We start from the raw sequence: 13,972 nt of genomic DNA, 5'->3' as shown, positions 1-13,972 counted from the left end.
TGTAATAATAAAACATGACCTTGTACTGTATCATTTATCGACATTGGAAGCAAAATCAGCCTATTTGGTTCATTTAATGTTTAAATGATTTTCTCGTATGGTATGAAGATCCAAATTACAAAGAGATCCATTATCCCTAAAACCCCAAGTCCCGAGCATTCTGGATGACTGGTCCCATGCCTGTACTAATAAAGCTGTGGCACATTTCATCTAAAGTGTTCATTTCTATTTATGGCTAATCTGAGGAGGTGGTACTTGTAAGGGTCAGTGGGGATTGGGAAATAATGCATTTATTACTGTGTGTTATAATTCTGAAAGAACCATAAAGGGAAATGAAACATTTTGCTTGAAGTCATCAAAAAACCCAGCAGTCATTACGGCATGGTTGATATTTACTGTTGGCATCAATACCAGCCTGTTGGCTGAAGCCATCTTTGTTGATATGTTTGCAATCAAAGCAGCCTTTTATACAGTGATAAGCATCTTGATCTTAAATAGCATTGAAGGAGTATTTAGTATTGATATAGGAATACAAAACAGCAGTTACATGACAGTGCTGGCTGTGTGATGTGAATGAGCAGAAAGAACACTGAGTGTTAGGAATTTGGCCCAAAAGGACTTATTTGTGCAAGGTTTTTACTGAATGGTTTGCTGAAATATTTGCTGAAAAAATGGATGGTTATGTCTTCCTGGTCTGCTTTATCTTTTTTTCCAAATCCAACTCCTAAATAGACTCGCTAAAGGGTATTTAGGTAATTAGTCTGTTGCTTATTTCTACAAGGGAGCTGCGATCTGGTTACCTTCCCATTGTTCTGTTGTTAGGCTGCTGGGGGGAAAGGGAGGGGAGTGATACTGTATCTCTCCAACTTGCAGTACAGCAGTAAAGAGTGACTGAAGTTTATCAGAGCACAATTCACATGACTTGGGGCAGCTGGCAAACTGACAATATGTCTAGTCCCATGTCCGATTTCAAAATTAAATTTAAAAAAAATCAGTTTGCTCTTTTGAAAAGTGGATTTCAGTACAGAAGTCTTCTAGAGCAGCGCTATTAAGGGCAGAGACACATGTCCAGATTCGGGGAGATTTAGTCGCCCTGCGATTACTCGCCAAAATTACACTTCTTCAGGGGACTAATCTCCCTGAACTGCCTTCCCGCTGACTAGAATGTAAATCGCCGGCGGTATGGCACTCAGAGAAAAAATGTTGCTGGTGGATAGAAAAAGGTTGTGGGGGGGGGGGGGCCTACACTACTGCAAAAGAATACCATGACCCTCTGCATAATTTGGCTGTTGGGGAGAATACAGTTCATTAAAGTTCACCAAATACCTGAGGCCTATGGTTTGGCCATGCCTAGTATAAAGTTTAGGAATAACTAAATGATCAATGTTATATATGTACACACTTACCATTTTCACAGATTAAAATCTACTGCATGTTCATCTGTCCTTGTTGGGAAACTGAAAATAATCCAGGGAGTTGGCCCTCTGCTCTCTCAACTCCAGCACATCATGCACCGCCAGTGCAGCATGTAGAAGACTCTCTATTAGTGATGGGCGAATCCGCTGCGAATTTCCGCATTCACGAAAAGTCGCCAGCAAAAATTCTGTGCGTCAAAAAAATTTGGCCATAAAAATTTTGTGTGTCCAAATTATTTGGACGCCCTTTGACTTTAATGCATTTGGACAAAAGTGTTACAGGTGTCTATGTTGACACACGTTATTTATAAATTATTTTGACGCCCAATGCTTCCGCCAAATTTTTTGCCATTTAGCGAATTTCACAGGAAATTCAGAAATTTTTCAGCGGAGCGGGACAAATTCGCCCATCACTACTCTCTAATTTCATGTTTATGATACAACTGCTCAAAATGCTCTTGATGTTGTTATAATGGGGTGTTCTGTAGCCATTACTGTACATTCAGCATCATCATTTCACATTTCCATACCTACCAAACTTTTTTTATATATTTCATCCTTATGTAACCAGAAACAATGTTTTGAGGGGTGACTTTTTGTTTTATTGGCTTCTGCTTGGTTTCCTCCATATCTGCACCAGTCCGTACAGGCCTCAACCCTCCCTTTTGCATACACAGATCTTGCAACATTCTTATTGCATTCCTGCAGGTCCTCCAGTAAACGTTACTTGCAATATTTTTATAAACAGTTTTGGATCAGTCACAGAGACTACAATGGTAAGTGCTGCTTTGCCGCCGGCAAGGCCTAACTACAGTGAATGTTTTGTATGAGCTCAAACTGTCATTTCTTTTTCTTCTGTCTATCGTTTAACTTGCAGGTCCCCCTGTAAATGTTACCTGCAACATATTTATCAACAGCTTTGGTTCTATAGCAGAAACTACAATGGTGAGTGGGACTGACCATTGAAGCTCTCTTGTGAAGAAGTTGGACATGTTACAAAAAGAAATAGTGAACACTGGGAGGCCCATTTATTCACATTCTCATTTTAAGTTTTAAAAACCACAAATAAACTAATTTTACTTAAAACCACAAATGCCATGAAAGTTATTAAGAGATCCAAATATAAAAAACACAAACTTAACAATTTGCTAAAAAAATAAGGGGAAAACAATTTACTTTTACTAGCTAAAAAAATTCTAAAAAACCTCTAAAAGACTAATGGGGGAATGTAATAAAAGTCACAAAGAGTTTGCAAAAATAAGAATAAACATTTGTAAATGTAATATACTTCCTTAAACTGTTATTGCATTGCAAACTTTAATTGTACATTGCCCGCTTTTAAGAAGTGCTTGAAGGTGGCGTAATCTTCTGGAGCAAACAAAAACATTTTCAGCAAGAAGTTTTTTTATATTCACTGCGCTCTGTCGCAAATTATAAAACTCACAAACCTTCCTCCACTGTCGGAAGAGGTCGCTAAATAGTTTCCGGGTTCACATAGGATCTATTAAATTCATACAGGAAAATTTTTGTTCGCTCAAGGGCATTGCGAATATTTTTTCCGCCACCAACTTTTATTACATTCCCCCATTAATGGCTAAAAAAATGGTCCAATAGGATCAGTGCAGCTCCCCTTGACTTTTATAGAACCTCAACTGCTTTTACATGGCAATTTTTGCATTAGAGTTTTTCATGATTTTTACACTTAATAAATCTCGAGTTTTGGAGAAATAAAAAGAAACACAGTTTTTTGTGAGAAAAAATTGGCTTTGTGAAATTTGATAATAAAAGTAATGAAAGCCTAGCTGAGAAGCTATAGTAAAAGTAGAGACAGTTCAATGGGGTTCTGCCTGAATATCCATTTATATTACATTTAAAACAGGTCATCTACCCAATATTTTGGTAACATCCATGTTTTCAAAAATAGTTGACCCTCCAATGGTTCTGCCCTGTAAATACTAACAACAACTTTAGCTGCCTTGGAATGCTGGGAGCTGTGGTCAAGCAGAATGTGTTGGGCCATTTATTGGACACCCCTTTGTAACTATATCAACTTGTAAAATATAAATTTTAAGAACAAAATATGTAGAAATATAGAAAAAAGCAAAATTAAAAAATATGTGGAATATACAAGTAAGTGTGTGGGTTCTATTTATAGCTCCGGGCAATTTATTATTGAGACTTTCAGCAGTGCTGGGGCCACTTCCATTGTGACGCCCTCTGCCTGTTTGGTTGACAACCAGAAATGCCCCCCGAAAACTCAGATTTCTTATGCTTTTTGCCTGAAAACTTTTGGGTATTACATGAAACCCAGCACATATCAAAAAATCATTGGGACTTCTCCCATTGACTTATATGTAACCTCAACAGGTCTGAGATGCCGGATTCAAAATTTTCCATCATTGGGGTTTAATAAAGTCAGATTTTATAAAAAAAAAAATTATATATATTTTTTTGAATTCGGAGTTTAGTTTAACCCCCATAGAGGCACATTTATCAAGAATAGAATTTCAAATTCATGTGAGTTTTTAAAAACTCCCATAAACTCGAAATTCGACCAATCAAACTTTATTAATAAAATCGAATTTTCACAGCTCGGACAGATTGAATCGACGCGAAAACTCGAATCGAGTTAGAAAAACTCAAATCGAATTAAAAAAACGTGTCAGGAAGGCTGCAAACATCACCAAATTGATCCCTGGGCCTCTCCCATTGACTTATACAGAAATTCAGTAGATTTAAGGTGGGGAAAAGTCAAATTAAATGTTTTTAAAGGGCCAGAGTATCTTGAAATTCGAATTTGAATTAAAACTCGAATCGAGTTTAGATAATTCACACTTCGAATTTGAGAGTTTTTTGAATTTTCACTTTGACCTTTAATAAATCTGCCCCATAGTGAGACCTGTGTATATTTAAAGCTTTGGAACTGTTGCAACTGCAAGAACTAGTAAAAAAAAAAAGCAGATCCACCATTTCAGTCAACTAAAATAGCCCCCGACTGTTCCCTTTTAACCAACATGCCAAAATATTATAGTAAGTACATTTTTATACAGTATTTGATAAAATCACACCCGTGGGACTGAATAACAATATGAATGGATGAGATGTAGATACTTTGCAAAGAATCCGATTTGCAAGATGATTGCAAATAAACATGTCACCTTCTTGACAAGATGGCATTCAGTGAGATGAAAACACTTACATTGCTTGCATTATTGGAAGCTGGTCCTCTCATTTCATGCGACGGCATACCTCCGTTGTACATGTGCGCCTTAGTTATCAATGATCATTGCTGCTTTTGCTGAAGAACTCTCAATGCTTTGCACCAGCTCATGCACAAACACAGAGATCTAACAAGCTGTGCAGTGTTACTACATTGGGGAGAACCTCTTGTTACTCAGTAGTGTCACACTGCTATCTGCCAGTTACCAACCTGCTGGATTCTAGGAACATGGTGCTGCTCTTTCATAACAGTATCTTGTATCATGACTATGAAGAGTTTCATTCATCCAAGTCATGGTATATCTAGTATAAGTAATTCTAAAACAACTGGACTTGCTGAGTAATCATTAAAGCCATTTTACTACTCATCTGAGCAGTTCAACTAACTGGAATGGGAAGTACTCGGCATATAAACTGTGGTCTATTATCTGAAACATCTGCTGTTCTACCATCTGTACCCCGACGGTTTCAGAACACTTCACTTATCCATTCATGCAAGTCTCACAAGTAACACCTGTTTCTAGGAGTTGTAGGGACACATTGGTAATCCTATCACAGTAACTAAACAGAATCTACACCTCTGTGAGTTTCAGATGTCACCTCTTTGAAGAGTTACAATGTGCCATTGTGATTGGATTAGTGGAAGAGTGTAAATGCTGAGGACTTCTCACACCAGTCAGTTGAATTAAAGAAGCTGCTCGGATGAGTAGTGAAACGTCTTCAATAATTACTCAGCAAGTCCAGTTGTTTTAGATTTACGTATATTAGATAAATCATGACCTGGATGAATGAAAACCTTGACAGTCATCTATATGACTATGTCGATTTTCACTTATCCTTCTCAAATTAGTGGATTAGTGGAAGAGTTTATATGCTGAGGACTTCCCATACCAGTGAGTTGAACTGAAGAAGCTTCTCGGATGAGTAACGTCTTCAATGATTACTCAGCAAGTCCAGTTGTTTTAGATTTACTTATATTAGATATACCATGACCTGGATGAATGAAAACCTTGATAGTCATCTATATGACTATGTCGATTTTCATTTATCCTTCTCAAATTAGTGGATTAGTGGAAGAGTTTATATGCTGAGGACTTCCCATACCAGTCAGTTGAACTGAAGAAGCTGCTCGGATGAGTAACGTCTTCAATGATTACTCAGCAAGTCCAGTTGTTTTAGAATTACTTCTACTAGATAAAGTATCTTGTAACATTCACTGATGTATGTTAAGGTCGAGCATATTATAATGGCCAACTTTCGATTTACTCTATGTTCATTTGACTTTGCAGAGTCAGCAAGGCAACTTGCAAGCCCTGCGGAGTTTTTTTAGCAATAGGGGCATGCTCATCATGTAACCGACTTGCACTGCACCAGTTTAAGGGGTTGTTCAACTTTGAGTTAACTTTTCGGGGAAGATTTATCAAGGGTCGAATTTAGAGTGTATGGGAGTTTATAAAAATTCCCATAAACTCGCTTTTCGAGTCAAAAATGACCAATCAAATTTTTTTTTAAAAATCGAATTTTTTCAATTCGGGTGAATGGGATCGACCCCCAAACTCAAATTGACTTTGAATCGAATTCAATTCGAGTTTTTCCTCAAAAAAAACCTTGGATTTTCACGATGCCACCAAATAACTCCAAATTGATTCCAGGACGTCCCACTTAGGCTAAAACAATTCGGTAGGTTTAAAGTCGCAAATAGTCTTAAAGGGCCAGTACATGATAAATTTTGAAATTCTAATTTTTTTTTAAAACTCTAATCAAATTTTAACTATTCCCTAGTCAAATTACACTAAAATAACTCGAAAATTCTAATTTTTACTTCGACCCTTGATAAAGCTGCCCCTTAGTATGATGTAGAGAGTGATATTCTGTGACAATTTGCCGTTGGTTTTAATGTTTTATTATTAGTATTTATTTAGTATTTATTTCATCAATCTGATTTCTAGGATCCAAATTCCCCTAGCAACCATGCACTGATTTGAATAAGAGACTGGGATATGAATAGGAGAGGCCTGAATAGAAACCTGAGTAAATGTAGCAAAAACAACGCATTTGTAGCCTTAAGGCCCCAATACATAGGCCGATAAAAGTTGCCGACAGAGCGAGTGGGCAGCTTATTGGCCCGTGTGTGGGCCCATCAGACTGGCTTCCCCAATCGATATCTGGCCAAAAGTCGGGCAAATACCAATCGGGCAGGGGTAAAAAAATCCAGTCAGATCACGGCCGCATCTGTTCGTTGATGCAGTCCCACGATCCGCCCACCGTATCACCTCCGTTCTCATGTGATCGTTGGTCCATAGGGCCCATTATTAGATCAGCCCACTATTGCCCATCTCAATGTGGGCATATTAAAAGAGAGGTCCGCTAGTTTGGCAGCATCGCTAAACGAGTGGATCTCCCTGTGTAAGGTCACCTTTACAGAGCATTTTTATGGGGTCAGAGATCCCCAGCTGAACCCTGGAAAAGGTCAGAAGATGAAGACAAGTATTGCAAAAACTATAAGATATTAAAAATGAAGACCAGTTGAAAAGTTACTTAGAAATGGACTTTCTATAACATACTAAACGTTAAACTTAAAAGTAGGGATGCACCGAATCCAGGATTCGGTTTGGGATTTGGCTTTTTTCAGTAGGATTTGGATTCGGCTGAATCCTTTTGCCCGACCGAACCGAATCCTAATATTCACAAATGCATATGCAAATTAGGGGCGGGAGGGAAATTGCGTGACTTTTTCTCACAAAACAAGGAAGTAAAAAATGTTTTTTTTCCCTTCCCACTTGCATATGCCGAACCCCCGAATCCTTTGCGGCCGAATACCGAACCAAATCCTAATCTGCACATGCAAATTAGGGGTGGGAAGAGAAAAACATATTTTACTTCCTTATTTTGTGTCAAAAAGTCACGCAACTTCCTTCCCCGCCCCTAATTTGTATATTAAAATTAGGATTTGGATTCGGTTCAGCTGGGCAGAAGGATTCAGCCGAATCCCGAACTGAATCCTGGATTCGGTGCATCCCTAGTATAAAATATCTTATGAAATGATTCAGCCTACAAATATATCATTTTTGCAAAATGCAACAGGATGCTCTTTAATTAAAGAAGATTTGAGCAGGTGTTTCTGTAGGTGAGATTCCCTTATTTGATCTAAAATTGCACTGCACGGCTTGATAAATCTAGGTAAGAAGTTTCTGTTTTCATTGTTTAGCTTTGAACTAATTCTAAAAGAAATGTAGAAAATTATGTAACGTGATGTATTATGTGTTTGACAGTTATTTTACACTCACTAACCTTAACTTGCCGGACCACAAGACTAACACAAAGCAGTTCTGCCATAGTTTTATCATTTCAGTGTAAATGTATCTGATTAGAAATCATTGCAGTAGGAACGAAACTTTGCTCGCTAATGTCAAACTGTAATACAGGTATGGGATCTAGAAAGCTCCGAATTACGGAATGCCCATCTCCCATAGACTCAATTTTATCCATATAATCCAGATTTTTAAAAATAATTTCCTTTTTCTCTGTAATAATAACACAGTAACTTGTACTTGTACTTGTACTTGTTCCCAACTAAGATATAATTAATCCTTATTGGAAGCAAATCCAGCCTATTGGGTTTATTTAGGGGCAGATTTTTCAAGGGTCGAATTTCGAAGTAATGGGAGTTTTTTTGTAATAAAAAAGACCAACCGGAAAAAAAAATCAAAGTTTTTTTTCGGACGACTAGGCCGTTTTTGTTCGAATTTGAATCGTATGAATCGAAGGAACATCGTATTCGATCGAATTTGATTCAAAGTTTTTAAAAAAAAAACTTCAAATTTTCAAAGTCCACCAATTGACTTCTAGGAAGTCCCCCATAGGCTAAAACAGCAATTTGGCAGGTTTTAGATGGCGAGTGGTCGAAGTCGAATTAAATTTCGAAACTCAAATTTTTTTGGATGTTGCTCCCAATGGCCTCAAAGTTGGAGCTTTTTTATGAATTCCAAGTTTTGGTTGTATAAAAACCAGGTTCACTGCCAAACAGAGCCTCAATGTAGGTGACAATCCACATAGGGGCTACCAAATGGCCAATCCCAGCACTTATTTGGCACCCCAGGTACTTGTTTCATGCTTGTATTGCTCCCCAACGCCTTTTTCTTAAAGTTGCTCATGGGTTCAAAAGGTTGGAGATCCCTGCCCTGGTCAAAGTACACAAAAATTAATTCAAAATTGTAGGGGGCAGCATTTTTGGAGCATAATAATCCAATTCATGCAAGTGGGGTGGAATATGAATGTGGTTTTAATCCAGTAAAGAAGAATTCCTTTTTTTTTTGCTACGTTAACCTGTTCATCATTCTATCAAGTTAGGTATGACACGTGTCCACCTGATGATAAGAAGTGTGATTTATATCCTATAAAACTGAAGAGTTGAAATGCCAGTATAAATGAGACTTCCAGCTAGAGTCCTGCAGCGGGTTGGGTACCCATGGGTTACCCGCAAAAACTTGCGGTACCCTGCCGGTTGAAATTTCGGGTGCGGGTATAGATGCGGGTCGGCGACTCTGTGGGTCGGGCCGCAGGTCTTCTCAATAGCGATTTCTATTCCTTTTTTCTAATTGCGCCTACTTCCGATGATGTCACTTCCAGTTTACAATGACAGCATTTCCTGTTTTAACCCCTTTTTTTTCTGATCACGCCTACTTCCGATGATGTTACAACAGTTTACAATGACAGCACTTCCTGATTTTTGATGGTAGCGGGTCGGGTTGCGGATAAGATACTTGCGGTTCGGGTATCGGGTCCAAGCAGGTAAGAATGCGGGTTGCAGATTGCAGGTTGCAGGTAGGGGATCCAAAAAATGGACCCGCGAAGGACTCTACTTGCATTGTGCTCTGTATTAATGAGCTTGAAGTAATTGCACTGCTTTTAATTTAGCTTGTATGATCCTCTTACAGTGCATTGCTGATATTAAATTGAATAGAATTAACAGTAGGAATATAATTCAATGATTTATTTAAAGTGCAAAGAATTACAAGGGGCTTCTTTCAGCAAGTGACTTTTACAGATCTCTGTGCATCAGAAATAGCTGAGGGCAGTAAGTAGATACAATACAAAATATGGGGTATTCAACCTCCAACTAATGGTTGCTGCTTTCTGCTCATGTTGTTTTACATGGTAGGGGACCTGTTATCCAGAATATGCTTAGAACCTGGGTGGTTCTCCATATTTATTAAAGAGAAAAATGAAATGTTTTTTAGAAATTATTATTTGGTTGAAATGGACTCTGGGAGATGGTCTTCCCATAATTTGAAGCTTTCTGGATAACAGGGATAACTGGGCTTCAGGATAATGGAGCTTTTACCTGTACTGCCACTTATATATAAATATATAGTTAAATCAAGTGTAGTGATGGGTGAATTTGTCCCGTTTTGCTTTGTCAAAAAAATTTGCGAATTTACCGCAAAATTGCTGAAACATTGAAAAATTTGAGAAATGCATTGAATTCAATAGGTGTCAAAATCATTTTGACGCGCATCAATTTTTATATGTACGCCTATTTTGTCCATATGTCAATGGGCATCCGAATAATTTTGACGCACTACCATTTTTATGACGTGTGCCAAAATTTTTGCAGCAGTAATTTATTTGCTGGTGGTGAAACGTGGAAAATCGCAGTGAATTCACGCCTAGCGAATTTATTCACCCATTACTAATCATGTTATGTTATCCAAGACTACCCTGCCCCCGCCAATTTTAGCCAGTACATTTGCATCTGTAGTTGCAAACCATGGAATGGGTCAGATTCAATTTGATGAGAAAATCTTATCTTTTAATTCAATTTCAGATTTTCCCTTAGAACCAATTCAATGAGAATAACTTATCTCACTGTTTATCACATGTAAAACTCTAATGAAGTCTATGGGAAAAATAAACTGGAACTGAATTAGGAGAAACGTTTTTCTACTCGAATTGAATCGGTTTTACTTGTTAAACCATTAAAGGAGAACTAAACCCTAAAAATTAATATGGCTAAAAATGCCATATTTTATATAGTGAACTTATTGCACGAGGCTAAAGTTTGAGCTTGTCAATAGCAGCAATGATCCAGGACTTCAAACTTGTCACAGGGGGTCACCATCTTGGAAAGTGTCTGTGACACTCACATGCTCAGTGGGCTCTGATTGGCTGTTGAGAAGCTAAGCTTAGGGCTCGTCACTAATTATCCAGCAGAAAATGAGCTTCCCTGGCTGTAATATAAGCTGATGCTACAGGTTTGCTGATTATTCAATTCTGATGCTAATTGCACTGGTTTCTGTGCTGCCATGTAGTAATTATGTGTATTAATTACTAATCAGCCTTATATTGTGACATTTCTATTCTATGTGTACTGTATATTGTGAGTGGCTCCCTAAGCTCAGTAAGTGACAGCAGCACAGAGCATGTGAATCAGTGAATCAGCAGAAAAGAAGATGGGGAGCTACTGGGGCATCTTTGGAGACACAGATCTTTACTGCTAAAGGGCTGTGGTTGCCTTGGGCTGGTACAGAAGCACAAAACATCATGTACAACATTTCTAGCTACTTTTTTACCTAATCTTTACTTCTCCTTTAAAGGAGAAGGAAAGTCCTGTTATACTTGGGGGTGCCAAATGTTAGGCACCCCCAAGTGATCATATTTACTTAGTGTAAACTAGGGATGGGCGAATTTTTTCGCCTCGTTTCGACGAAAGAATGACGCCCATAGACTTGTATGCCAGCGTGCATCAAAAAAAAAAGACGCGTGTCGCCATGCGACAAAATTTTTTGACGCCCATAGCCTTTAATGGGCGTCTGCGACATTTCACCGGCGGCAAATTTTTGGTGAAGCGAAACAGGTCAAATTCGCCCTTCCCTACAACCTCAGGGATTCTTCCAGTGAGTACCATGGAGCAATCCTCTTCTGGCTTCTTCTTTTTTCTCACGGCTGCGCATGTGCAGTAGAGCGAAAAGCCGAACTTTAACCAAAAATTGGCTATTTCGCTACAGCGCATGCGTCTGCCCTAGAAAATTTGGAGAAAGAAGAAGCAGGAAACAATAGCTCCGTGATGCTCGCTGGAAGAATCCTAGGCCGGTGAAGCTTTCTCCTGATAGGAGCACTGGCCTGGGGGTTAAGGTAAGTAAATGCGATCACTTGGGGGTGCCTAACATTTGGCACCCCCCAAGTAAAAAGACCTTCCCTTCTCCTTTAAATACTTTTTTCTTGTGGATTTGAATCTGGACCAGTGTTTGATCATTTTACAGGTGTTCGGCTATGTGACGGAAGCCTCTACATATAGAACTACAGTCTATTCATGAATGACAGGCAAAATGATTTTTTGTTTTCAATGGAAGATCAGTAAATGCTGTATAGTCACTGTATTGAAGCTCACAGGGGCACATATACTCCACCCAGATCCCTCCAGTGTTAGAGCTGAGTGAGGCCACTTGATGCTTCTCATCTGAGATTTACTGGGACCTTCATGTCAGCTGCAGAGCAATAGGTTGTATTTCCTTGTACTACAGTCAAGCTTGTTCTGTGATACAAACTCAAACAGTTTGAGTAAGAGATGTATCGTGGTGTTGGGTCTCATTATATAATTCTCAGCCCAGGTACTGCAGAAACATCAAGCTTTACAAGGTGACAGACTTTTCTAATTACAATGCTAATGTGCCACAGCAGGGACGCCAGCAGGTGAGAGGAATCCAAAGCAGCAGTGCAGAGTAAGAGGTTGCACATAATAAGTTGTCAGTGATTAAAAATAATGGTTTGCTTCCAAAATAAAAAAGCATTAAACACGTCAAAACAAATCATTTGTGGATATTACCCATGCCCAATACAATATCTGCTTTCCAAAAAAAACCTATTTCATAAGAGAGAACAAAAACATCTATGCATTTATATCATTTTCAACATTTGCCGGTTTTCTCCTGAAACCTCTACATTCTTACCTTAAAGGAGAACTGAACCCTAAAAATAAATGTGGCTAAAAATGCCATATTTTATATAATGATCATATATAATCAGCTTGTCAATAGCAGCAATGATCCAGGACTTCAAACTTGTCACAGGGGGTCACCATCTTGGAAAGTGTCTGTGACACTCACATGCTCAGTGGGCTCTGATTGGCTGTTGAGAAGCTAAGCTTAGGGCTCGTCACTAATTATCCAGCAGAAAATGAGCTTCCCTGGCTGTAATATAAGCTGATGCTACAGGTTTGCTGATTATTCAATTCTGATGCTAATTGCACTGGTTTCTGTGCTGCCATGTAGTAATTATGTGTATTAATTACTAATCAGCCTTATATTGTGACATTTCTATTCTATGTGTACTGTATATTGTGAGTGGCTCCCTAAGCTCAGTAAGTGACAGCAGCACAGAGCATGTGCAGTGAATCAGCAGAAAAGAAGATGGGTAGCTACTGGGGCATCTTTGGAGACACAGATCTTTACTGCAAAAGGGCTGTGGTTGTCTTGGGTTGGTGCAGAAGCCCAAAACATACAACATTTCTAGCTACTTCTTTAGTTAAGCTTAATTCTCCTTTAATGGGTGACTAGTTTCTGTTGTTGCCTCAGGTATATAAACCACCCATGCCCTTGCACTGAGATTTTATTTACCCCCAAAATAAATACTTGAGCAACAGTTTATATCAAATTTAGTGACATATTAAAGAATCTTACCAAACTGGAACATTTAAATACAAAATGTTCTTTACATTTACCTTTAAAGGAATACTGTCATTGGAAAACCTGTTTTTTTACAAATAGTAATAGTTAATAGTGCTGCTCCAAAAGAGCAAACAGATTTTTTTATATTCAATTTTGAAATCTGACATGAGGCTAGACATAGTCAGTTTCCCAGCTGCCCCCAGTCATGTGACTTGTGCTCTGATAAACTTCAGTCACTCTTTACTGCTGTACTGCAAGTTGGAGTAATATTACCTCGATCCCTCTCCCCCCCAGCAGCCTAACAACAAAACAATGGGAAGGTAACCAGATAGCAGCTCCCTAACACAAGATAACAGCTGCCTTGTAGACATAAGAACAACACTCAATAGTAAAAGCCAAGTCCCACTGAGACACATTCAGTTACATTAAGGCTTAGTCCACACTAGGCGATTCGGGGATATTTAGTGCCCTGGCGACTAATCGCCTCTTCTTTGAGGCGACTAATCTCCCCGAACCGCTTCCTCTTCTCCTGCGCCGGCTGTAATGAGAGTCCCCTGCGTTATGACACACGCGGCGCTTTGTTTAACGAAGTCGCTCATAGTTGCCTCACGAAGAAACTTCGAGCAACTTCGGAAAACGAAGTGCCGCGTGTGTCATAACGCAGTCGACTCT

At 38.8% G+C, this 13,972-nt stretch overlaps 1 protein-coding gene across 4 annotated transcripts in view; it reads left to right on the top strand.

The window, feature by feature from the left end:
• The window catches only part of LOC108709195 (glycine receptor subunit alpha-2), a 104,810-nt gene that overhangs the window by 26,674 nt on the left and 64,164 nt on the right, over positions 1–13,972 (top strand). The window contains exons 1-2 of one of the 4 annotated variants that reach the window (XM_041583342.1): positions 2,128–2,191; positions 2,293–2,360. The exons of 1 other annotated variant lie outside the window; for it this stretch is intronic. In XM_041583342.1, coding sequence (XP_041439276.1) covers positions 2,358–2,360 — 3 coding nt within the window. In that variant the 5' untranslated portion in view covers positions 2,128–2,191; positions 2,293–2,357. Of the gene's footprint in view, positions 1–2,123; positions 2,192–2,292; positions 2,361–13,972 lie in introns of those variants that run through there. 2 more of the 4 variants (XM_018248826.2, XM_018248824.2) reach the window with 2 other exon arrangements.

Source organism: Xenopus laevis, chromosome 2S, assembly GCF_017654675.1.
Source record: "Xenopus laevis strain J_2021 chromosome 2S, Xenopus_laevis_v10.1, whole genome shotgun sequence".
NCBI classification, from domain to species: Eukaryota; Metazoa; Chordata; class Amphibia; order Anura; family Pipidae; genus Xenopus; species Xenopus laevis.
This window is presented reverse-complemented; position numbering and strand designations above follow the sequence as displayed.